At 46.6% G+C, this 25,975-nt stretch overlaps 3 protein-coding genes across 7 annotated transcripts in view; 1 reads left to right on the forward strand and 2 right to left on the reverse strand.

The window, feature by feature from the left end:
• The window catches only part of GGNBP2 (gametogenetin binding protein 2), a 50,677-nt gene extending 43,845 nt beyond the window's left edge, over window positions 1-6,832 (reverse strand). For 2 of the 4 annotated variants that reach the window (XM_008011183.3, XM_008011181.3), the window contains exons 1-2: window positions 6,639-6,832; window positions 5,898-6,108 (exon numbers count right to left, since the gene is read on the reverse strand). In XM_008011183.3, the coding sequence (XP_008009374.2) occupies window positions 5,898-5,990 (93 nt within the window). In that variant the 5' untranslated portion in view covers window positions 5,991-6,108; window positions 6,639-6,832. The remainder of the gene's footprint in view (window positions 1-5,897; window positions 6,109-6,638) is intronic. The other 2 variants (XM_008011184.3, XM_008011185.3) reach the window with 2 other exon arrangements.
• Window positions 6,114-25,975, forward strand: part of MYO19 (myosin XIX) — a 54,282-nt gene continuing 34,420 nt past the window's right edge. The window contains 5 exon segments of the mRNA XM_073004879.1: window positions 6,114-6,132; window positions 18,093-18,238; window positions 19,491-19,645; window positions 24,909-25,044; window positions 25,410-25,558. Of these exon segments, the coding sequence (XP_072860980.1) occupies window positions 19,634-19,645; window positions 24,909-25,044; window positions 25,410-25,558 (297 nt within the window). The 5' untranslated portion in view covers window positions 6,114-6,132; window positions 18,093-18,238; window positions 19,491-19,633.
• PIGW (phosphatidylinositol glycan anchor biosynthesis class W) lies at window positions 12,591-17,921 on the reverse strand. Of its 2 annotated transcripts, XM_073004880.1 has the most exons (3): window positions 17,154-17,921; window positions 16,629-16,914; window positions 12,591-15,155 (listed from the first exon to the last, which is right to left on the reverse strand). In XM_073004880.1, exon 3 carries the CDS (start codon window positions 15,145-15,147, stop codon window positions 13,633-13,635), a length of 1,515 nt encoding a protein of 504 aa, XP_072860981.1. In that variant the 5' UTR covers window positions 15,148-15,155; window positions 16,629-16,914; window positions 17,154-17,921; the 3' UTR covers window positions 12,591-13,632. The 2 variants fall into 2 exon arrangements, with proteins under 2 accessions (XP_072860981.1, XP_008009371.2); XM_008011180.3 differs by having other exon boundaries at window positions 16,629-17,921.

Genomic DNA, 25,975 nt, shown 5'->3' on the forward strand with positions numbered 1-25,975 from the left:
TAAAAATACAAAAAATTAGCTGTGGTGGCACATGCCTGTAATCTCAGCTACTCAGGAGGCTGAGACAGGAGAATTACTTAAACCGGGAGGCGGAGGTTGTGGTAAGCCGAGATCGAGCCATTGCACACTAGCCTGGGCAGCAAGAGCAAAACTCCATCTCAAAAAAAAAAAAGTCAATAAAAAACAGTTAAGTATTTTTAAAAACAAAACTCATTTCAAATCATTTCATTTTAACCTAATTAGTACCAAAAATACTAAGATCTAATTTATTTCTGTCTTTCCCGGTTTCATCAGCTTACATACTCCTAAATTTGCTCTTGTATTTACTCACCACTCTGGCTAGAGACAATGCACTCATACTAAATAATTACTCTGTCCTTGCCTTTCAAACACTTAGGACAATGGCTTTTTACCTTACTGTTTTCTGACCAATCACTGTATGCTGTTAAATGTTTTAAGAGATGAAAATAAAAAGGGGAAGGCAAAGAGGCTAGTAGCACAATTTGTTCTTCATTCTTTAAAACCACTTCCTTAACTTAATCTTGAGATTCTAGGTTACCTAAAGGAAGACAGTCCTGTAAAGTATTTCAGGTGTGGCTTTATAGATGCATCATTAGCATTCAGCTTCATGAAGAGGTTCCCTACCCATAGCTAGCCACAAATAGAACAAGTCATTGTGCTGCAATTACTGCTTTATAAAGTTTATTGAATCCATTACCCACTTTCACTCTTAAGTATCTGTCCTGCTTTCTCCTGACCACAAAAAAAATCTGTCTTTAGCGCATTCTCACAAGTTCTAACCAACAATATACTAAGTTTGCATTTATTAAAATCACTGTCATTTTGGTTTTACTCTTTTACTTCTTCATCCACACAGCTATTTGTAACATCTATCACCCTCAGTAAAATTAACTGTTACAGTTGAAAGAAAACATTAAATGCTAAACTTTCAACAATTATAAAACATTTAATTCCCAAGTGGATATGCTATCATTTATTATCTTTTAAAGTGTAAGACATCAAGAACTGTTATCAGATTAACGCTGTACATGGAAACAAGAACAAAAAGAAAAAAAAAAACCCAAACTCTTATCAGAGTAGTCTATTTAGATTGGTTTAAATCAGGAGAGTAAACTGCAATGCAGAAATATGGTAACAATCTGGCCGGGAGCAGTGGTTCATGCCTGTAATCCCAGCACTTTGGGAGGCTGAAGCAGGTGGATCACTTGAGGTCAGGAGTTCAAGACCAGACCAGCCTGGCCAAAATGGTGAAGCCTCGTCTCTACTAAAAATACAAAAATTAGCCAGGCAAGGTGGCAGGCGCCTGTAATTCCAGCTACTCAGGAGGCTGAGGCACAAGAATCGCCTGAACCTGGAAGGCGGAGGTTGTAGTGAGCCAAGATCATGCCACTGCACTCCAGCCCAGGTGACAGAGTAAGACTCCATCTCAAAAAAAAGAAAGAAAAGAAATATTGTAGCAATCTGACAATATGTACCTGGAACTTTACAAAAGGTTCTTATCCTTTGATCCAGTAATTCCACTTCCAAAAGCCTGAGAAAACATTTTAATGCAAAGATTTTTGCATTATTTATGTTCTTACAGTTTATTCATAGCAAAAACTAGAACAACCTCCATGTCCAACAGTGGAAAAATAATTACGGAATGTCATACAACAGAATATTACACGGCCATTAAAAATGTTTAAAAATGACAAGGAAACGTTTTCAAAATTACATTTCGTGAAATAAATCAGGACAAAAAATGTTACAGAAAATATATTAACTCTGTATCTATGTGTGTGTCTAGGACTGAAATTATACCAAATGCTGCTTATCCCTGAGAAGTATGACTAAGGGTAATTTGCTTTGTAGTTATTTTTCAAGATTTTAGAAGGAATATATATTTTGGCTGGGTGTGGTGGCTCATGCCTGTAATCCCAGCACTTTGGGAGGCCAAGATGGACAGATCACCTGAGGTCAGGAGTTCGAGACCGGCCTGGCCAACATAGGGAAACCCCATCTCTTCTAAAAATACAAGAAAATCAGACAGGCGTGGTGGCACGCGCCTGTAATCCCAGCTACTCAGGTGACTGAGGCAGGAGAATCACTTGAACCCGAGAGGCAGAGGTTGCAGTGAGCCGAGAGCATGCCACTGTACTCCAGCCTGGGCGACAGAGGGAGACTGTCTCCAAAAAAAAAAAAAGGCCGGGCGCAGTGGCTCAAGCCTGTAATCACTGCACTTTGGGAGGCTGAGGTGGGTGGATCATGAGGTCAGGAGCTCGAGACCACCCTGGCTAACACGGTAAAACCCCGTCTCTACTAAAAAAATACAAAAAATTAGCTGGGCGTGGTGGTGGGCGCCTGTAGTCCCAGCAACTCGGGAGGCTGAGGCAGGAGAATGGCATGAACCCGGGAGGCGGAGCTTGCAGTGAGCCGAGATCACGCCACTGCACTCCAGCCCGGGAAACAGTGTGAGACTCTGTCTCAATAAAAAAAAAAAAAAATTAATTCTTCAAAGACTTCTCTAAAATCAAATCTGCATTCTATTATTTTATAATTGTAGTAACACTGAACATTTTAGCTACAGAGTATAAAACTTTCTTAAATATTTCACCATTCCACCAACTTATTTGGGATTTTCTCAAATACACCTACATCAGCCCTATCCTATACTCAAGTGTTCAAACTCACAGAACTACCATGGGAATCTTCTAAATGTGGATACAACATATCACATAAAAGAAGAGGCTTTTTTTTTTTTTTTGAAAGAGTTTCCCTTTGTCTCCCAGGCTGGAGTGCAGTGGCACAATCTTGGCTCACTGCAACCTCTGCCTCTGGGGGTTCAATCAATTCTCTTGCCTCAGCCTCATCAGTAGCTGGATCTACAGATGCACTCCACCACACCCGCTAATTTTTTTCTATTTTAGTAGATACGCGTTTTCACCATGTTTCCCAGGCTGGTCTCAAACTCCTGAGCACAGGCAATTCGCCCACCTCGGTCTCTCAAAGTGCTAGGATTACAGGCTTGAGCCACAGCGCCGGGCCTAAGGCTACTTTTTTTTTTTTTTTTTTTTTTCTTGAGACAGAGTCCTGCTCTTGTTGCCCAGGCTAGAATGCAGTGGCGCGATCTTGGCTCACCGCAACCTCTGCCTCCTGGGTTCAAGGGATTCTCCTGCTTCAGCCTCCTGAGTAGCTGGGATTACAGGCACGCACCACTATGCCTGGCTAATTTTTTTATTTTTAGTAGAGACGGGGTTTCACCATGTTGGTCAGGCCGGTCTTGAATTCCTGACCTCTAGTAATCCACCCGCCTCAGCCTCCCAAAGTGCAGGGATTACAGGCGTGAGCCACCGCACCCGGCCTAAGGCTACTTCTTTACATACAAGCTTGTTAATTTCATTTTACAAGTCCAAGTTACAATCGCCAGTTTAACTAAGGGTAGAGTTTCAGCATCCCTACTAAAATGATAAAGTCTGCAACTGACTGTAAACATTGTTACTATATTGCAACATTCAGCTACTATCAAAATCCTAAGACTACTATTTGAAGTAAGTTCAAACAATGTTTCCTCAGTGCATTACCTACAGACCCTAGGGACAAAGACAAAACCTAAGGTTAACTTCAGGCCACCGCTGCCATCCATCAAAGGAACAGTGCAGAGCATAAAACTCTTGATACAGGTATCTTCCTTCCCTCTTCCCTTTTCCCCTTCTCTCCCAACAGGTGTTTTGCTCAGGATTCTCCCTTTCAGCAGTATTTGGCAGAATATCCTGAAAGAAACTTGTTTCCCTTGACAAAAATTTTCACTAACATTCACTCCCAGCATTCAATGACTGTGCAGAAGTTCCAACACAAATATTTGTCTCACTCATTCCTTTGTGATAAAAACCCATTCTGAAGCAAAGAAAAACTGCACCTTTTCCTAAATGTTATTTTCAGATATTTAAATTAAGTGAGCTTAAGTTTTATTTGCCTTAGTCACAAGTCCACAGTACAATAAAAGCAAAATTCAACCACCAGAATACAGTGCAAAGTAAGTTCCATACTAAACCACATTGCAAGGTTACATCTTTTTCAGTGGAAAATTTTGGAAAGTCACATCATTGTGGAGAGAATACAGTATAAAAGCACCTAAAAAGTTGGTCACTTTAAAGTGCTATATGATAGATGTATTAATGTGCTGTATTCACAAAGGTAGTTTTGTGAATATACCAAGAACTAGTGTCTTTTAAAGCCTATTTATGTTGGTTTTCCCTATGTTTTGATATGTTTCCCTATGTTATGATTATTCATCCAATAATAATCTTATATCCAAACTCACTGAATTTTTTTTTTTTAAACTCCAAAGCCATTCTGGGACAATAAACCTTAAAGGCTGTTATCATAACTATATGCTTCAGAAAAGTGTTTACATTGGCGGGGGCGAGAAGAGAGAAAATATCAACAAATGAATCCCTATCTGGAGTCCAAAGTAAGAAATGCATTATTTAATTTGATCACAGTGCTAGTTTCAACTATTTAAAAATACAAGTCCATTATACTTCTAATGCAAAAAGTACAGAAATCATAATCAAGACACACAAGTAATTTCTAATGCATCAACATTATTTATGTCAGAACAAATCATTCTACCTTTTTTCATGAAAAATAAATGCACTTGAATAACTGTAGATGCTGTCACTTAAAAAGTTCTAATAAATTAAGTCATTCAACAGCTCTTCTAATCCTTTTTAAAGTACTGCAGCTCAATCAAGTCTTAATTGAGACTGGCAAGCATAAAGGCATAGACTGGCATCTCTACAATGACTTGCATTTTACATAAAATTTGAAAAAACTTCGGTAAATATTTGCAAAAAAAAATACTGAGGAACAAAACTGATCAACTGCCTTTGATAGCAAAAGAATACTGATAAGATGAAGAGACTTAGGTGCACCTTACCGAAATAAGCAAATGTATAATCCAAAGCTTCAGCATCATCAAAACGCAGATTTCAAAAGATATTCGGAAAAGGTTAATTTCATTTCTCAAGAAATAGTGGCAAGCAACTGCACTCATTTCCTGTTCAGATTCAATTCAAATTTCAGCCATTTCCTTTTAAAGGAAATAGTACAGCAACATAGGGCAGAGAGGGTCGGTAATGCTACACTACCAAATCTAAAGAAGAAAGTACCCGGAACTGGGTCTTGACACTCAAGATGAGCAATCAGCTTTTTATAGTACTCTTACACATTCAATAATTAGGCTTCTTTTGGAAAAAAAAAAAAAAAAAGTCCACCTGTAAACTAAATAATGCCAAGAAAGCCCGTTTTGAAGAGGCAGGGCCTAGCAGTACAATCATTTCAAGAGTTTTAATGCATGAGGCAATGAGAGACTAATTACAACGAAATCAAACCATTTTAGTGGAATCTTGACTGTGCACGAGCATGTCACTCTGCCCCCAGTAATTAAGCTTATGTGGTGAGCGCTACCAGTATTAAAACAGAAAATACACAGATAGCAGTGCAGCTGCGACATTTCCAGGTAATTAAGCCTCCCCGAGGGTAGGTGGTTTCTGTAAGGGGTAGGCCCTAAACGCCCAAGATCCTTCAACCCCTCTCTGAGACGTGTGCTTCGGCAAAAGCAGCGTCTCCTAAAGGGAAAGGCTCAAGGAAAAAGGTTCCCAAAAAAGGAACATCTGGAAAGACGGAGAGCGTACGGAGCTCTGGGCTTGGGGCCGACAGAGGTTACCGAGCCACCCACTGCAAAGGCGAGTTTGTGGGGCCTGCTGGAGAGAAGGCCTCGCCTAGGAGTTGCAACACACTCTTTCTCCAGTGCGCAGCGCTCGGCCTGGGGGAGGGGGAGGAGGGGAAACAGCTGCCAGGGGAGCGGCGGGCCCAGCCCGGCCCGGCCCGCTCACCGTCAGGGTGTCGTCTATGTAGAGGGGAATCTGCCTCCTCTCGAAGGGGAACTCCTCCTCCCCGTCCCTGCACACTGCCACCAGTCGCGCCATCGTCCCCGACGCTGCCGTTGCCACCGTCACCACCTCCTCCCAGCTGCCGCCGCCGCCGCCGCCGCCGCCGCCGCTGCTGCTCCTGCCGCCGCCGCTGCCGCCTCCTCCCAGCTCCTGCCTGCAACAGCCAAACCCCGCGAGCGTAAGCACCCGCCGCCGCGCAGCACATTCGCCACGGGGGGCAGGGAGCGGAGCGGGAGGGGACGGGAGAGCCGGGCTGCGTTTCCCATCACCCGATTCCACACGCGCTCAGCCAATCAGCGCCCACCGCCGCCGGGACCCGCCCCCTCGCGCCGCGCTCCCTCCCTCTCTCCCGCCCGGCCCCCGCCCGCCCGCCCGCCCGCCGGCCTCCAGTCAGGGTCCAAAGGAGAGGCGGAAGGGACCGGCCTGCCCGGGGGCTTCCCCGTCCGGAGCAGGAGTCCCGGCCCCACGACCCCACCCCTGGCCTCGGCCCCACAGCCTGCTCCCCGTCGCCCGCCGCCCGGGTGTCCTCTGCCCCCAGCTGACCCTTCTCCCCGTTTCTGGGCGCACCCCGCCCAGTCAGACCCAGGACTGCAGTTGCCCAGCGCGACCCCGCCCCTGGGAGGGGTCGACCCCGCGCGGCTCTGCGGAGTCCAGAGAAGGGGGAGGCTCAGACCCTTTCCTCACCCTTTTCGGCGGAGGCTGTCGGTTCCGACCTTCACTGTTTTCGTGGTCGCCTCCCTAACTCCCACCTCTGCTCCCCGTTACCGGCTGACGAGGCCCGCGTCAGGGCCGGCCTGGGCGGGAGCGCAGCTCCGAATGCCGTTTCCTCTCCGGGCAGTCAGCCGCTCGCGCCGCGGGGAGTGGAGGAGGGCGGGCGGGGGACAAGGGGAAGGTGGGGCAGGGCGGGGCCGGCCGCCGGGCGGGGCCCGCATCCTCTCGCGAGACTGGGGCTGGCCGCGGTGAGGTCCTCGCTGGAAAAATCTGCGCCCAGAGAGTAGGGGGCAACCTTGGCCGTCCCGCCGGCGGGCCCGGCACCCTCCTCCGAGCCCAGCCATTCCGCTAGACCCGAAGTAGGACTGGTAGGAGGGGTGATCGGCCCAACCTCAGGCCCCAGCCCGCGGACCGGGAAGGCTTCCCCAGGGCCGAGGGGCAAGGCCCTCCACGTCAGGGTGTCGTCTATGTAGAGGGGAATCTGCCTCTTCTCGAAAGGAAACTGCTTCGGCGAGGCAAGCCCGCCTGATTCGGGCTGACTCAGAGCAGAGGTCCAGAGAGGACCTGGGTAGGTTGTGAGGAGCCAAGATCAGAGGGGGCGGAAGGCAGTGAGGAAAAGGAGACGAGCATCGGCGGTTGAGAGACAAACTCTGGCCTCTGTATCTTGGCCCTTGACGCCCCTGAATTCGTGTCCCACGGCGGGAAGAGGAGGAAAGGGCCCTGACACCGCGGCTCGCCAGGGGCGCTGCATCCCGATCCCGCTGAGGGGAACGCAAACAGTGAAGTGCTGACAGCTTGTGGTTGTCGTTACACTGGAGGGAAATAGAAAACTGGACAGTGGTGTGTGTGTGCGTCTTGGCCAAAGGAACTTCTTGGGCTGGGTTAATGTGAGCAGGTACTCCCTTGGGCGAAATACTGGCACTGGCCGAAGGCCTTTCCCTGTGGCCGTCTCCTAGGAAGCAGAACTGCTGTGAAGACAGTTGCTCTCGCCACCGTGTGTTCAGTTCTGACCTTGAAGGTTTTGGAGGTCTGTTGTGAAGATATTTAGCCTATGAAAGTCCTGATGATCTGAAGGATAGATCCATTTACTGCTCTATTTCCTGCTAGAATAGGCTGGAGCTGTGATACCTTTAAAAGTATTTTGGGTCGGGCACGGTAGCTCACGCCTGTAATCCCAGCACTTTGGCCGAGGCGGTTGGATCACCTGAGGTCAGGAGTTTGAGACCAGCCTGACCAATATGATGAAACCACCGTCTCTACTAAAAATACAAAAATTAGCCGGGCGTGGTGGCATGCACCTGTAATCCCAGCTACTAGGGAGGCTGAGACAGGAGAATCACTTGAACCCAGGAGGCGGAGGTTGCAGTGAGCCGAGATGGCACCATTGCACTGCAGCCTGGGCAACAAGAGCGAAACTCCGTCTTAAAACCAACAAACAAGAAAGTATTTGGGTTATCACATGGAGTCTTAGAGATTCACAACAAAAAGCCCATAGTGCACCCTTAGCCATGTTGACTTAGTACATTGTGTGGTCATTGTTAGGGTCGGTGACATAATAAACGAAGAACCATTGTTCATTCCCAAAGGTGTGATTTCCCGGTAAATATTTATGTCTTCTGGGTCAGGAGCAGTGGCTAACACCTGTAATCCCAGCACTTTGGGAGGCAAGGTGGGTGGATTACTTGAGGTCAGGAGTTTGAGACCGGCCTGACCAACATGGTGAAACCCAGTCTCTACTAAAAATACAAAATTAGCCCAGCATGGTGGCACACGCCTGTTATCCCAGTTACTCGGGAGGCCGAGGCAAGAGAATCGCTTGAACCCAGGAGGCAAAAGGTTGCAATGATCTGAGATCACGCCATTGCGCTAGAGCCTGGGTGACAAGAGCGAAACTACATCTCAAAAAAAAAAAAAAAAGTATGTCTTCTGGCCATGTTAGCAGAGTAGAAGAGTGTGAGTATTAACTTGAATCTAATACGTATGTACGATGTTCATATACATAGCCAAAATTTGGACATTTTTTAGAGAATCATGCTTTTTATGTGAGAAAACAAACAAACCAGGCCGGGTGCGGTGGCTCACACCTGTGATCCCAAGACTTGGGGAGGCCAAGGCGGGTGGATCACTTGAGGTCAGGAGTTCAAGACCAGCCTGGGCAACATGGAGAAACCCCGTCCTACTAAAAATACAAAAATCAGCTGGGCGTGGTGGCGACTACCTTTAATCCCAGCTACTCAGAAGGCTGAGGCAGGAGAATCGCTTGAACCAGGAAGGTGGAGGTTGCAGTGAGCCAAGATTGTGCCATGGCTCTGCAGCCTGGATAACAGCGTGAGACTCCATCTCAAAAAAAAAAAAAAAATGCTGTGGCTTTCAGTATCTAGAGGTGCTCCTATAATGGCTACATCAATTAATGTACCCACTTTAAACCTTGTAAACTTACTAGGATTCTGGTTGGTAAAGAACATTAAAAATGACAAGTTCATTATATAGGTGCTAATTTTAATTACTTTGACTACTGAACACACACCAGGTACTAACAAAGAATGGAATATTCACCTGGGGATTTAAATCTATGAAAAGGTGTTAAAACACATACATAAAACATAATAAAATGAGATCACAACAGTCTCTTTCTATCTGAGCTTACTTTCCCTAATTTGGGTTTGTCTGTTAGGTCCACTGAGCAGACTCAGTATCTTTGGACAAATAGGAATTCAATGAAAATGTATTCTTAAAAGTGAAAAAGGCGGATTTGCTAGGTAAGTTGCTGTTTCTCAAGGAGGTAGCCTGGGTGCTATAAAGCCAATCCAATCCAATACAAATACAATATAATACAATCAATACAATAAAATTAATATCTCAAGGAAAAAGTTTAGAAAATTATTTCATGGCAAAATGACTTCGAAGTTTTTACTGTGCATCTTCCTGGTTTTAGAGTAGGCACTTGTTTTTATTTTCACGATTGCTCTATTTTTAGCCATAACCACTAGTATTGCAGCAAATATTTCTTGAGTATTGTCCTATGTACTTTAAAATGAAAACTATCTGCTTTTAGAGAGCATACCCCTAATTGACAAAATATATCATTGCTACATTAAAAGACAGTTGTTTGTTGCCTATTATTTCATTTTGATATTGGCATTGTAAAATGCAAGGTTGAAGGATTTGAAAGGCCAGGAAAGCAAAGGCAATCAACAGCAGAACACATTTTGCTGGTACCTAATAAAGAACAGTTGGAGGGATGGAGCTGTAATAAATTATCAGCAAAATACCATTCTTTTTCTTAGGTCCAAATGTGTGAGAAGCTAGCCACAAAATGCAGTCATAAATGAGATCTATCTGTTCTCCAGGCTACCTAGATTTAAAAAAAACAAAAAATACCAAGGTATTCGTTATTATTTTTTTGCTTTATAGACTACATTTAATCTCCTAGGGAGCAACATATGGTTCTTATATGGTTTATATAAATATATTGGACATTGATGCTCAATAAAAATAAAACTGGTTGTCATCTTCAGAACCCAAGAGCTATTAGGGCATGTGTGGTAAACATCCCCAGTTTATAATTGTGTAAAATTAAAATTGGCCGGGCCAGTGGCTCACGCCTGTAATCCCAGTACTTTGGGAGGCCCAGGCGGGCGGATCACGAGGTCAGGAGATTGAAACCCCATCTCTAATAAAAATACAAAAAATTAGCCGGGCATGGTGGCGGGCGCCTGTAGTCCCAGCTACTTTGGAGGCTGAGGCAGGAGAATGGCGTGAACCTGGGAGGCGCAGCTTGCAGTGAGCCGAGATCATGCCACTGCACTCCAGCCTGGGCAATAGAGCCAGACTCTGTCTCAAAAAAAAAAAAAAAAAAATTAAAATTATGGGTGTGAGTCACTTTCTGAAGGGCATAGATAGGCTGAGGTCCTAGACCACATTATTTTCTTCTTACTCCTCACTTTATCTTTCCCTCTCCCTTCTCTGCCCTCAAAAATTGATAGTTGCAAGGAAAATGATAGTTGATTAGAAGACCTTTTGTTGTTTCATTATAATAACCGCATTGTTTTATGTGGTAAGACAATCTATGGCCACAGAATCTTATTTAGATTACCATAGTGGCCTAAATCTCAGGATCTGTGGATTGGGTTTTCTTTTTCATGAGCTGACACTGGGAAGTTCTGTTGTATCTATCAAAAATAAACACACCTGGCCAGGCACGATGGCTCATGCCTATAATCCCAGCACTTCGGGAGACCAAGGCGGGTGGATCACTTGAGGTCAGGAGTTCAAGACCAGCCTGGCCAACATGGTGAAACCTCATCTCTACTAAAAATACAAAAATTAGCCTGGCGAAGGGGTGCGTGCCTGTAATCCCAGCTACTCAGGAGGCTGAGGCAGGAGAATCGCTTGAACCCAGAAGGCGGAGGTTGCAGTGAGTGAAGACTGCCACTGCACTCCAGCCTGGGAGACAGAACAAGACTCCATCTCAAAAAAAAAAAAAAAAGACAGAATATTAAACGTTCTCATAGGCCAGGATCATGACGCCGGTAATCCCAGCACTTTGGGAGGCTATGATGGGAGGATCACTTGAAGCCAGGAATTTTGAGAGCAGCCTGGGCAACCCCAACCCCATCTCTTTTTTTTAAAGATTTAAACTAAATTAAACCTTAATTTAGCCATAGTTTTATTAAATTACACTGGGTACTTGATGACTGTCATCTTTCTTATTGGTTCTTCTTCCCCTTAGCATGGTAGATGAGGATGCCTGATGTGGCCCCTGCCTGTGTCTCCAGCTCTCTGCCCATGCTGTTCCTTTTTCTGTGTTCAGCCTTCTTTCAATTCCATAACGTGCTTGGTACCCTCCCAACTTAGGACTTTTGCTGAGGGAGTCATCCATCTAAAATGTTCTCTGCCATTTGCCCTCCAACCCCCAGACACCTAAGACTTTGTAACTCCTCATCCCACTAATCAGCTGTAGCTCAAAAACATCTGTGGGGAAAACTTGACTCCTTACTAGGTCAGTTCTTGATTTGACACCCTTGACAACCTATACTTTTTCTTCATAACTTAGCATTTTACAGTATAAACATATACTGTAATGTTTATACTGTATATAATGTACATATGGAGGAAACATAATGTGTTTCCTCCACTAGATTGCAAGCTCTGAGGTGTCAGGAAATTTGTGCTGTGCTTCTTTTTTTTTTTTTTTTTTTTGAGACAGAGTCTGGCTCTGTCGCCCAGGCTGGAGTGCAGTGGCCGGATCTCAGCTCACTGCAAGCTCCGCCTCCCGAGTTCATGCCATTCTCCTGCCTCAGCCTCCCGAGTAGCTGGGACTACAGGCGCCCGCCACCTCGCCCAGCTAGTTTTTTTGTAGTTTTTAGTAGAGACGGGGTTTCACCGTGTTAGCCAGGATGGTCTCGATCTTCTGACCTCGTGATCCACCCGTCTCAGCCTCCCAAAGTGCTGGGATTACAGGCTTGAGCCACCGCGCCCGGCCTGTGCTGTGCTTCTTAAATCCCTAGCATAGGGTAGGCTGAAAGATGAATTAATCCCAAAGCAAAACTTTTATTGCCTCGTAATTATTATGTGTATAAACTATAATACAACATACAATTCAGTCTATTTTTTTGTAGACAGGGTCTCACTATGCTTCCCAGGATGGTCTTGAACTCTTGGGCCCAAGCGATCCTCCCACCTGAGCCTCCAAAAGTGCTAGGATTACAGGCGTTGAGTCACCATGCCAGCCTTCCGTCTATTCTTTGGAGCATTTGTCTGACTTCATAGTATATAAGTATCTTATTTATTTTATTTTTAAAACTTTTCTTTTTTTATCCACCCATCTGCACACTGGAGTATTTGATTTTAAACACTTGCTTCTTAGTCCTAGGTTTTATTCAAATTTAAATTGAGCAATAAAGAAGCATTGACAATCCACAGTTCACACTGAAATGTCAACATAAACATTTCATTTTATATTTATTGTAAAAGCAATATAGAATAAAAATACAGACTAGCATAAGGTTACATTAAGGTGGAAAGTAAAAATCTCCCCCCCAACAGTCTTTCAATGTCACAACTATAAAGTTTCTTTAAAATACTACTTAATACATTCTAACAAGTCACAAGGCTTTGTTTCTTCTTATTTAATACATTCTAACAAGTCACAAGGCTTTGTTTCTTCTTGGTTGAGATACATTAAAATATTAAGCATTGGCCCAGTGTGGTGGCTTACACCTGTAATCCCAGCACTTTGGGAAGCCAAGGTGGGCGTATCACTTGAGTTCAGGAGTTTGAGACCAGCCTGGCCAACATGGCAAAACCCCATCTCTACTAAAAATACAAAAATTAGCTGGGCGTGGTGGTGCACGCCTACAGTCCCAGCTACTCAGCAGGCTGAGGCAGGAGAATTGCTTGAACCAGGGAGGTGGAGGTTGCAGTGAGCTGAGATGGCACCACTATGGCACCACTACAATCCAGCCTGGGCAACAGAGCAAGACTGTGTCTCAAAAAAATAAAAATAAAAATAAGCATCCCTACTGTTTAGAGGACTGAAACTCTATTTTGTAATAAAATATGGTTAACACTGTTGCGAAAAGCATGTTTGTTTGTTTGTTTGTTTTGAGACGGAGTCTCGCTTTGTCACCCAGGCTGGAGTGCAGTGGCGCGATCTCAGCTCACTGCAAGCTCTGCCTCCTGGGTTCACGCCATTCTCCTGCCTCAGCCTCCTGAGTAGCTGGGACTACAGGTGCCTGCCACCACACCTGGCTAATCTTTTGTATTTTTTAAGTAAAGACAGGGTTTCACCGTGTTAGCCAGGATGGTCTCGGTCTCCTGACCTGGTGATCCGCCTGCCTTGGCCTCCCAAAGTGCTGGGATTACAGGTGTGAGCCACCGCACCCGGCCAAAAAGCACAATTTCTTTACAATTAATATTCCTCATTAAATATTGCCCAAGTACTTATATATCCTACCCCTGCTGATCACCAAAATTGTATAGTCTTATCTTGCAAATATAGTACATATACAATTAAACAGTTGGAAAACATATAGAGATTGACCACAAATAAGGCCCACAAGGTACTGCTGTGTAATGTATCTACCATTAGGTTGATCAGGCCAGTTGTTATATTTGACAGCAAGAAAAATATTAACTGTTTTCTGTTGAGAGCTGTGATTAAACAAAGCCTGGGTTCCATTCTTTCAGCTTCAGGGATTAGATATTCTGAATGCTTTTTACTTGTAACAGGTGACTGGATAAGTTTCCAAGAACATGGTACCAGAGCTCCTTTAATTAGAAATTTGGCAAAACTCAAAATTATATCACCCAGTAATAAACTACTAAGAAGGATCAGGCTAGAAGCAACTATCCAAATACAAAAGGCTAAATTTGCCATTCTTCGAGATACTGCTTCTACATTTACTTGAACTACATAAAGAGATATGAAGAGGCTAATAGCTGCCAGTAAAAGAAAACAGGCTACTTTTATCAAGTCTTTGATATGTGATCGGTTCTTATGCACATATAATCCTGTTTGCACACCAGCCATGTGTATTGCCACATACCCCAGGGTAGAGATTATTCCTTCGCGGTTGGCATTTAATAGACCAATCCGTGTGCCACTACCATCAGTGCCATACAATATTAACCTCTTCAGTGAGGTAAAGTCAAGGGCTAGCTGGTATAATACAGTAACACTGAGGGCAATAATCCAGGACTTATTTAGGGGAAAAATAATGAAAAGCAGTGGTGTTATCAATTTCACAACTATTATGGTAAAGAAAAAGTTCCAGTGAACTCCATACTCAGTTAAATGTTCCTGATAACCTATTGATTTTATAATGGCTAATCGTCCAATTCCTAGGAAGACTAATGGCCAAACAGAGTACAATGAGTTTGTAAAGTAATGCAATTTGGACCCTTCCATACATTTTCTCCTCCTGACCTCTAGACAAACCATTGCAGTCCCAAAAACAAAGCCACCTACTCCAAAATCCATTGCTCCTGTCCCATAGAGCTCAGTTTTGGCAAATCTTCTGGGAAAAAATGGGAAGTCCACAGCCAAAATAGCAATAGCAGTGAATGCACCGGTAATTACACGGAAACAGGAGATGGCTGGAATGTATTCTGATTCTAGACTGATGTTCAAGAATTTTTCAAGGATTTTTTGGAAAGGCAGTCTGGCATAGCAGGTCCTCCTTCGGTATATTTGATAGAACAGCCCTGCCCCAAAGATAATTACAGCAAGAAGCTCAAGGAGGATAAATGAAGCCCAAATGGTCAAAGTGGCTACCATGGGAACTATTAGGACAACAAAGTCAATGAAGAATCTAGTTTTCCAGGTATGTGAGAAAGAACACAAGTACTGTGAGAAAATGATCAGGAACCCTCTGCACAGGATACAGAATGCAGGAAAGCACAATCCCTGGGTGATTTCCAGCACGGTGGTTCCATTGAGGTTACTAACAAAAGCTTCCTTCATCTGCTTTTGAGACATTTTTCTTCCTGTGAAAACAACAGCAAAGGAATGGATTTGTGAAAAGCAACATTCTTGTGTAATTAGCATACCTGGCTTAATTTTACTAGATTTCAGAGAATTTTGGACCCTAATGAGTTCACCTAGGATTTGTGATTCCCCTTCCAAGGATTGTGGGAAGAAGCTTAACACTAATGCATTTGGATAGAAATGTCATACTAATAGTATGAAATTATTGGTTACAAAGCTTCAGCTATTCCCTGTACAAGACAGATTCACAAAGAAAGTGAATTTGGGGCCGGGCGCAGTGGCTCACACCTGCAATCCTAGCACTTTGGGAGGCCGAGGTGGGGGGATCACCTGAGGTCAGGAGTTCGAGACTAGCCTGGTCAACATGGCAAAACCCCGTCTCCACTAAAAATACAAAAATTAGCCAGGCATGATGGCACCCGCCTGTAATCCCAGCTACTTGGGAGGCTGAGGCAGGAGAATCACTTGAACCGGGGAGGTGGAGGTTGGAGTGAGCCGAGATCGTGCCATTGCACTCCAGCCTAGGCCACAGAGTGAGACTCTGTCTCAAAAAAAAAAAAAAAGGAAAAGAAAAGAAAGCGAATTTGGGATATAAACTCTGAGAATGGCATCATAGACAGATGGGAATTTCTATTATGGAGCACAATACATACCATCAAGATTCTTTGATGAAAATTGAATAGGCTTTACTAATGACTTTAATGCAAATTCAAAGGCTAGGGGCGAAGTACATTTTGAAGTTGGGGGCATTGGTTCCAGTTAAGAGCCTCTCTAAACCTACTGCCTCGGTACAAAACGTGACCCCTGCAGTGATTTCTGGATCTCCAGGCTGCTCCTTCCCTCATTTACAGACAGCTACGTTTTCAGGTTAGGATGGAAGTAGGTAAATTAAGAATGGATGTATAGCACATACTAGTGTTAGCTGCTCTTTTATTAAGGGCTGCAAAACACCTCTGAATGCCACACATAATTGTCTGAAAAACGGCATACTGGAAGAACACGTTTGTTGGTCAAACATGAACCTAGAGCTTCTCAGTGTAACATGAAGTGAATAAGTAAGTGAATGCATGCATGCATTATGGCCTGTCTGCAACCTGCGACAATACCTCACAGTTGACCATTAAAAATAATGGTCAAATCAGTGGATCATTAAAAATAAAAAGTCCTAGCCGAGAGCAGTGGCTTATGCCTGTAATCCTAGCGCTTTGGGAGGAGAGAGGATCGCTTGAGGCCAGGAGTGAAAAAAAAGAAAAATTAAAAATTAGCTGAACGTGGTGGTGCGCGCCTGTAATCCCAGCCACTCGCCAGGCTGAGGGGGGAAGATCGCTTGAGCTGAGGTTGAAGGCTGCAGTGAGCCGAGATCGCGCCACTGCACTCCTACCTGGGCGACAGAGGGAGACTCCGTCTCTTAAAAAATAAACATAAAAAGTCTTTTTCCTGACGCCCGACCTGGCCGCGCCCTGCCCGTATACCTCACGTGCTCCAACTGGTGCCGGCGCCCCCAGCAGAGGGTCTACGTGGGCACAGCCGCCGGACTCCCGCGGCACCCGCCAAACCACGCGGACACCAGCCGCTTCCGCCTCCCGCGCAGCGCTTCCGCCGACGGGGGCAACTTGCACTTCCGGGCCAGCAGGTTCCGCGCGTCTCCGCCCATGATGGCGCTCGTCCCAGTGTCCCGTGGGCTACCCACTCCTGTCCTTATGTCCTTTGGGCTGGTGCAAGCCAGATCTTCTAGGGCTGTAGCCCTGAGAGGAACGCCTGCAGAGGAAACGGCGCGCCATGCACCTCACGCGACCCCTCAGACCTCACGGCGAGGCCCTATCGGGGTAATGGGGTCCGCGGGACCCGCAGACTCTGCCGCGGCGACCTCTACTGAAAGACCCCCAGCCCTGGGGGCGCCCGAAGGCCCAGGAAACTGTGCTTCCGCGCTTCTCCCCCAGAACGTGGGAAGCTGCCGCTTTACCCTCATTTTACCCCTGGGTCGCAAAACATCTCACCGTCGATGGAACCCGCAAGCCGGACCCGGCATCCCGGCCAAGCCCCGCGCGGCGAGTGCGCGCCCCGCCCCTGGGGAGGAGCCGGCCGACCCCCGGCCACTTAGCTAGAGCCGCAGCCGACGGGGTGCGGTGCGGCGGTCCCAGCTGCCTCTTCTCACTGCTTGCTCCTGCTCCTCCTCTTTTCTCCCCTCCCCGTGTTCTTCCCGCCGCCTGACCTAGCCCGCCCGCCTTTCCAGTCTGGCCGGGCGGGGGCCTTAAGCACGGCGGCTCGGGCCGTGGGACCGGTGAGTGTCACCCCGAGCCCAGATCTGAAGCCCTTCGCGACGCGGAAGGGGCTTGGGAGGCCAGTTTGCCCCGCAGCGCTGAGGCAGGAGGCATCTCCACCTCCCCTTCCAAAGCGCCCTGTCCCTTCTTTCTTCCCTTTTCCTTTTGACCGTCTTGTGCCTCACGAGGGGGTAGCCCAGCTCTTCGCTCTTGTTTGAAACAACCTCTCTTGATCACCCTCCACCTTGCCACCTGGCCGGCAGGGGGCGGCCTGGGTGGGGAGAGGGTACTTGCTCCACTCTTCGCCCAGCTCAGGACCCCGGGAGGGGGCGGCTGGTCCCGGGAGGCGTCAGGGCAGCTGCGCCCTTGGCTGGGGTCACATCCACCTTCCTGGGAAGGACATACTCTCCCCGTGCCAGGTGCTTCCGGAACGGCATCCCAGCCCTGGGTTTGGCGGCACGTCGCCCGGACCAGGAGTCCCCGGTTCCCCCGGGAAGCTGGGGGCGGAGCAAGCTAGTCTCACGAGACCGTTACCCAGATTTTCTCAGCGTCTGCCCACCCACTGTCCTCCACGCCTAAAAGAAACAGGCTGAGAAGGAGGAACTGGTGATCAGGTTGCCACTTGCCTTGATTCGGTGTTCCATTTACTCATTACCTTCTCCCTTCTGCCCACAGTGGTCACACCCTTTCCAGAAATTTTTGGCTGGTAACCGCGAAACCGACTGGAGCTGGGAGAACTGCAGAAAACTGCTCTAATCTCACTTGACTCCAGCTGGGAGCTGATGCTGCATCGTGATAACATTTGCAAAGCGCTCTCACAGGTATTAGCCCTTTTGATCCTTCATTTAGCCCTGTGAGATCTGGATATTATCACTCCGTTTTATAAACGAGGAAACAGAGTAAGGCTTAGACAGTTCTTGGGTTCTGTGCCAGGGGCCTTGGGCTTTGGATTCAAACCCCAAACCTGTTGTGCTGCGCCTCTGGACCTATTGCTTCAGATGAGTTCCCAGTTGAAAGAGCTTTGTTCTCTGGAGCCCTCTGCATGGCTGTCCCTTGGATGGGGTACAGTCCGTGTCCAGGGTCAGTGTGTCCAGCACAGTCCTGATGCCTGTTTCCACCTGAATTGTCCTTTTTCCAGCTTCTATGGAAGTCCCTATCCCTGGGTTTTTTAAAGATTTGATGTATTCAGAGCCTCAAGAAAGTCTCCACCAGCGTTAATCCATTGCAGGCACCCCTCACCCTCAGCCTCATCTCTCCTTGCTAGGGGTTTCGCCAAGGCCTAGAAAATTCCAAGTCTGAGGGTCCCTTAACCATTCTTCAAAGATTGGCTTAGGCCCAGCCTCACAACACCCCACCTCCCAGATGGGTTGTGCTCCCTGAAATCCTTACTTTCTCGAGGTTGACACTGGACTGTTCACCTGATTAGTGCTCCCAAATGGATCATCAACCCTTAGTCGTAGTGCTAACAGTGTTTATCTTCTGAGTGAATACTCAGATTTGTACTTTGTGTGGTGTTGTCAAACCATGACCTCATTGGCCTTCACAGCCACTCCTATGAGGCAGATTTAACTGTCCCCATTTTCAAGGTAAGAAATGAAGGCAGGTGATGTGGCTGACCCAGGATCACACACCCAGTGAGTGGTTGAACTGTGATTTCCCTACCACACCACACCTTTCCTGGAGCAGCAAGAGATGACTCCAGCCTCCCCTCCCCACCAACGACTGGCTACACAGAACTAGGATATTTCTGTCTAGTGTAGAAGATAGGGCACAAGGCTTCTCTGTTTCCCCAGTGTCTTATTCCTCCACGGCATGCTGACCCAGAGGATTTGCAGCCCCACCCCAACCCAAACCCTAACCCTGTAATAAAACTGGCCCAGGGAGCCTCTGAGGCTCTCATAAAAGTTTCCCCTGTTTCCTAATTGGCAAGGGAAAGGACAGGCTCACTCTCTGCCCGGGCCTGCCTTGCATCTCATTTTGGTTGCTCCTACTAGGTGGGAAGAATAGGAGTGAGTGAGTCACCCCAGAAAAGCCCTCACCTGTGTATGGTCCTTGTCTTCTCTCATGCCGCAGGCTCTGGAGTGACTCGTGTGAGATTCCTCCAGAACTGAGCCCTTCGTTGGAACCATACCCCAGCCCATGGTCCCATGACTCGGTGGATAGTACTCCTTGTACCTCCTGCAACCCAGAACCCTGGCTGACCACTTCGAAGGAGGATGCTCCAGCAGGTAAAACCTGAACCTTAGATAACCCAGGCCCTCAAGCACCCGCAGCATCTTTTGCTAGCCCTAACCTGGAAGGAAGGGAAAGCCCCCTTAAAGGTCTTTCTTTTCTCTCCTCAAATTGTCTCTCCAGTGCCTTTTACTCATCATCAAGAAACTCTTGCTGATACCTAATTTGAATCTGTCTTGTGGTTTTTAGCTCCTTTCTTTGGGATAGGTAAGGTGGGATGGGTAAGGGAATCCTTAGGGCACTTTGGGGATTCTACAGAGGAAGTCCTAAGAGATGTCCCTGCCACCCTGAATTGTTGAGGCGTAGTAGAAGCTTGGGGCTTCCAAGAGGATGTGTTCCTTGAAGCTGAGCCTTAAAGAACAAGAAAGAATTAGCCACGTGGAGAAGGAAAATAAGCACTCCAGGCAAAGAGGTCAGCCTGTGCAGAAATGCGGGAGACTATCTATGAGGAACTATAGAAGGATTCTGATGAGTGGATCATGGGTGCATGATCCCCATGTCTCTGCCTCTCAGAAAAGGCTACTGTTGCCCCAGGCCTGTAGGATTCCAAATCACCCTTTACAGTGGAGCTCTATCTCATACCCATATCATCCTTCATGTGTAGCTCCTGGTCCCGAGAGAGTGCCCGTACATATTTGCTGAATTTTTATTTTACCAAGTGTTGCCAGGCACTGGGCTGAGGCAGATGTTGAGGGTGGTGCTTGCCCTCAAGGAGCTCAGAGTCTAGTGGAGTTTGGTAGGTAAGTGTCTGAACTCAGCAAGATAGCAGCTAGGTGTGGGGCTTGCCAGCCTCAAGGGAGCTATAGTAGACACTGCCACTTGACCTTCCAGTCATATGGCTCCTGGAACAGGTTTGAAGGTAAGAAGCGGGCAAAACAGTTGACTGCTCTGGGCATTTTTATTGCTTATTTTTAACTTTTTTTTTCTCTTATTAAAAAAGCAGTAATGTTCACCATAACCATACTAGCTGCTTCACTGTGTTGAGTCCTTATTATGTAATAGGCATTATGCTAAGCATTTATATGTGTGATTTTGTATAATTCTCACAACCTCTCCATGAGAAAGATACAGTACTATATATACGTATATAGTGCTGTTATTTCCACATTTTGGAGATAAGGCTCCAAGAGGTTAAGTGGCTTATTCAGGGTCACATTGATTATCAGAAATTTGGAAAATATGCCCGGCCACCACACCCAGCCTAAAAGTGGCTCTTCTAATTAGGCAATAATACGTGAAGGGCCTTAAAACTATGCATGCATAGTTTAAGACTTACACTTAAGCCTGCAATCCTGCTTCTCAAAAATGATCTGCATAAAGGACATAAGAACATCAGTGAATATAAAGCCATTTATAATTGTAAAAGAATTGAAAAAAAAAACACAATGTCTAAACAGTAGACTGCTTAAAGTATATCAGTACAATGGAATAAAGCAAGTTACACAAAAATATAATACTTTTCAATGTTTTTAAAATATGTATTTAGGGAAGAAAACGTATGATGTTCTCTAAAATATTGGTTATTTCTGGGTAGTATGATTATGGATTTTTATGCTCCTTTTGCTTTTCTCTATTTTCCTTTTTTTTTTTTTTTTTTTTTGAAATGGAATCTCGCTCTGTCCCCAGGCTGGAGTGTAGTGGCGTAATCTCGGCTCACTGCGAGGTCCACCTCCCAGGTTCATGCCATGCCATTCTCCTGCCTCAGCCTCCCGAGTAGCTGGGACTACAGGCGCCAGCCACCTCACCTGCTAATTTTTTGTATTTTTTAGTAGAGACACGGTTTCACCATATTAGCCAGGATGGTCTCGATCTCCTGACCTCGTGATCCGCCCACCTCGGCCTCCCAAAGTGCTGGGATTACAGGCATGAGCCACCGCACCTGGCCTCCAATTTTTTTTAACAATTTTTTATTTTTATTTTTTTAATTTTAGAGATGGGATCTCACTCTGTTGACAAGGCTGGTCTCAAACTCCTGACCTCAGGTGATCTGCCTGATTCAGCCTCCCAAAGTGCTTTTACAGGAGTGAGCCACCGCATCCAGTCGTGAGACCGTGTCTCTTAAATAAATAAATAAATAATAAGGCCGGGCACGGTGGCTCATGCCTGTAATCCCAATACTTTGGGAGGCCAAGGCGGGCAGATCACCAGAGGCCAGGAGTTCGAGACCAGTCTTGCCAACGTGGCAAAACCCCATTTCTACTCAGCCAGGTATGGTGGTGCATGCCTGTGATGCCAGCTGCTTGAGTGGCTGAGGCATGAGAATCACTTGAACCTGGGAAGCAGAGGTTGCAGTGAGCCGAGATTGTGCCACTTGCACTCCAGCCTGGGCAATAGAGTGAGACTCTGTGTCAAGAAAAAACAAATACAAAAGCCACTTTTAGAAGAAGAATAGCTAACCTTTTTTTTTTTTTGAGACGGAGTCTCGCTCTGTGCCCCAGGCTGGAGTGCAGTGGCGCAATCTCGGCTCACTGAAAGCTCCACCTCCCAGGTTCACGCCATTCGCCTGCCTCAGCCTCCTGAGTAGCTGGACTACAAGCGCCCGCCACCGCGCCCGGCTAATTTTTTGTATTTTTAGTAGAGACGGGGTTTCACCGTGTTAGCCAGGGTGGTCTTGATCTCCTGACCTTGTGATCCGCCTGCCTCGGCCTCCCAAAGTGCTGGTATTACAGGCGTGAGCCACCGTGCCCGGCCAGCTAACCCTTTTTGGTAGATTCCAGTTGGCCTTTCTAAATCCTTCATGTGTTTATGTGCTTATGAGTATCTGTGAGGTAGGTACCATTATCCCATTTTACAGATAAGAACTTTAAAAAATTATTTAGAGACAGGGTGTCACTTTGTCTCCCAGTGCAGTGGCATCACCATAGCTCACTGCAGCCTCAACCTCCTGGGCTGAAGCAACCCTCCTGTCTCTGCCTCTAGAGTAGCTGGGGTTACAGGCACATACCACCACGCCCAGATAATTTTTAAGTATTTTTTTATAGAGACAAGGTCGCCTTGGCCTCCCTAAGTGCTGGGATTACAGGCTTGAGCCACGGTGGCCAGCTGGAAATTTTTCTATTTTTATTTATTTATTTATTTATTATTTTTTGAGACGGAGTCTCGCTCTGTTGCCCAGGCTGGAGTGCAGTGGCACGATCTCGACTCACTGCAAGCTCCACCTCCCAGGTTCACACCATTCTCCTGCCTCAGCCTCCCAAGTAACTGGGACTACAGGCACCTGTCACCAAGCCCAGCTAATTTTTTTCTATTTTTTAGTAGAGACGGGGTTTCACCGTGTTAGCCAGGATAGTCTCGATCTCCCGACCTCGTGATCCACCTGCCTTGGCCTCCCAAAGTGCTGGGATTACAGGCGTGAGCCACCGCTCCCAGCCATTTTTATGTTTTACTTTAGAGACAAGTTCTTGCTCTGTTGCCCAGGCTGGAGTGCAGTGGTACGATCATAACTCATTGCAGCCTCGAACTTTTAGGCCCAAGTGGGTCTTCTGCCTCAGCCTCCCAAGTAGCTGGAATTACAGGGACCAGATAAGGAGAATTGAGGCACAAAGAGATTAAGAAATTAACGTAAGAGTATATAACTGTAAGAGGTAGAATCAGGATTCAAACCCAGACAACTAGCTTTCAAGTCCGGGTACTTGATCACTATACTCAGATGCCTCTCTGGTTGGATCAGAACTCTTCATAAATTGTGTCTGAGTTTGTGAGTGGTTTGTGTGGTGGTGTTTTTTTTTCCTTCATTAAAGCAGAGGGATATGCATAGATCTAGCTGTGCTCTGACCTCAGCAGTTACCCTGGAGGTCAAGAGCCTACTTTGTACATTGTAGTGGGCCCAAAGTTCAGAGAACAGGCAGTGGTTTTGGAAGAAATGCATTACTGGGCCTCTTGGAGGAAACTTGCCACCATGGCTTGTTTCCCTGAGAGGTTTGAAATTTTAGGCTCACCATTCTCATTGGAAATCCACCTGCTGTATCACAGACCTCTTCCTTCAAAAGCACATTTCAGCAAGATACCTGTCTTCAACCCCCACTCTATCTTTCTTGCATCCCCAAAGGAGACAGTAGGAGAAATGGGACCACGGGAGGAAGTGGAGGGATGATACATGTGGAAAGGGCTGGCATCAAGGATGGGCAAAGGAAGATAGGGTGACTCATGCCTCTAGTCCCAGCTACTCAGGAAGCTGAGGCAGAAGGATCACTTGAGCTCAGGAGTTGGAGGTGCAGTTTAGCTATTATCACGCCATTGCACTCCAGCCTGGGTAGCAGAGCGAGACTCTGTCTCTTAAAAAAGAAAGAAAGAAAGAAAGAAAAAGATAGGCAAGGGAGAAGGGACCTGTTCTCTTGGTGCCTGTTCTTGACCTCAGACAGCCGTCTGAGCCAGGCTTTCTCTCCAGCAGACCCAGGCCAAGGGAACCAATTCATTAGCCAGCCTAAATTGAAGCCATGAAAGGCAGGTGATGAAGACGTGGAGCTACCTCTCTGGGAAGGTACAGCTGTTTTACATCAAAAGCTGTACTGTCTCTTCCCAAAAAGGCCTAACCATGGTTCTTTTCCTTTACAACATTCCTATAGCAGCCTTTTGGGCCCCACCCCAGCCAGGCCCAGTAAGGCTATTAGCCTGGAAGTGGATTTGGCCGGAGCTCTTGGCAAAAGAGATAGCATTTGTTGAGTACATGCTGTATGTCAGGCACTGACTAAATGCTTTGTAGATCTCTTCTTTTCTTCCCAATAACCCTGTCAGTTGAGTTTATTTTCCTTTATTTACAAATAAAGAAGCTATGACTCAAAGAGAGTAACTTAGACCCAGGCTCACAGGGCTAGTAAGAGGCAGAACTGAAATTTGAACCCAACCAGACTATGATACCAGAGTCTCCTTCTACTATACAGGTTCCCGCCCTTCTGTAGCTGCCAGCTCTTCTGAGTACCAGCTCTTATGGCCTTCATGGTTTGTTCTTTTTTTTTTGAGATGGGAGTCTTGCTGTATCGCCCAGGCTGGAGTGCAGTAGCACAATCTCAGCTCACTGCAAGCTCCGTCTTCTGGGTTCACACCATTCTGCATCAGCCTCCTGAGTAGCTGGGACTACAGGTGCCCGCCACCACGGCCGGCTAATTTTTTGTATTTTTAGTAGAGACGGGGTTTCACCATGTTAGCCAGGATGGTCTCGATCTCCTGACCTCGTGACCCGCCCACCTTGGCCTCCCAAAGTGCTGGGATTATAGGCATGAGCCACCTCGCCTGGCCTCACCTTCATGTTATCTCTTCCAGGTCAATGGCCACAAACCGGGGTCTGATGGCCAAGCCAGGGAATACCTCAGAGATCTGCAGGAGTTCCTGGATGGGGAGGTCCTGCTGTACCAGCTGGATGACCTCACCAGGGTGAATCCTGTGACGCTAGAGACAGGTATGGGCCTCCCTTTCCTCAAGAGTACCATCTCCAGGAGGTTGGAGGTGCAATGAGAGTAGTCAGCGCAGTTTCTCCAGGTCAGACGGAGGTCGGCAGGACTCCTGATCTGGAGCCAGGCGGGCTGCTCCAGACCTCTGCCCGAGGGAGCATGGGCAGCTGCACCTGGGCTCCCCAGGGCATGCTTTGCTTCAGATTTGGAGCCCATCTTAATTAGATCTTGTATCTATTCTTCAGGGAGCTGCTGGGATTTAATGATTCTTGGCTAATTGCAGAAAGAGGGCTGTTAGTTAAGCAGATGTGTGTCTGTGTGTGTGGTTTATCTATGTTTGAGCCAGAGTTTGCTAAAGGCATCTCTGCCTCAGTCCTCAGGTGCCTTCAGGCCCGGTACATGGCAGACAGATTCTATACCAATGCTGGCTGCACCCTGGTAGCTCTGAACCCCTTCAAGCCCATTCCTCAGCTCTACTCGCCCGAGCTAATGAGAGAGTACCATGCTGCACCTCAGCCCCAGGTAAGGCTCTGCTGCTTCCTGTGGCCTCAGGGCTCCTCTACCTCCCCCTAAACCTCTTTGCGGTTTCCTTGTCCTTATTCATCTGTTCACCAGCCATGTGGTCATTCAGAGTCTGCTAGTGCCACAGCCTGCCCAATAGGAGCTGGCAGAATTTTGAACCGTAAAGAACTGACTACAGGACAGACGGTGCAAAGTGGAGAATAAATAAATATTTGTTTAACTGAGTGCCGTATGTCTCTAAAATAGAGATTTAAGAGAAAGGATTTTTTTCTCTTGTTTGCGGTTTTATTAATAGGAAAGGATTGATAAAGGTATTATATATTTGTGTATTTAACCAACTACCTTTTTTTATTATTATTATTTATTTATTTATTTTGAGATGGAGTTTCACTCTTGTTGCCCAGGCTGGAATGCAGT

Source organism: Chlorocebus sabaeus, chromosome 16 (genome assembly GCF_047675955.1).
Source record: "Chlorocebus sabaeus isolate Y175 chromosome 16, mChlSab1.0.hap1, whole genome shotgun sequence".
Lineage (NCBI taxonomy): Eukaryota > Metazoa > Chordata > Mammalia > Primates > Cercopithecidae > Chlorocebus > Chlorocebus sabaeus.

Excerpts from the sequence above, each read along its gene's own strand:
- PIGW (XM_073004880.1), bottom strand. The coding sequence starts at position 15,147 with ATGTCTCAAAAGCAGATGAAGGAAGCTTTTGTTAGTAACCTCAATGGA.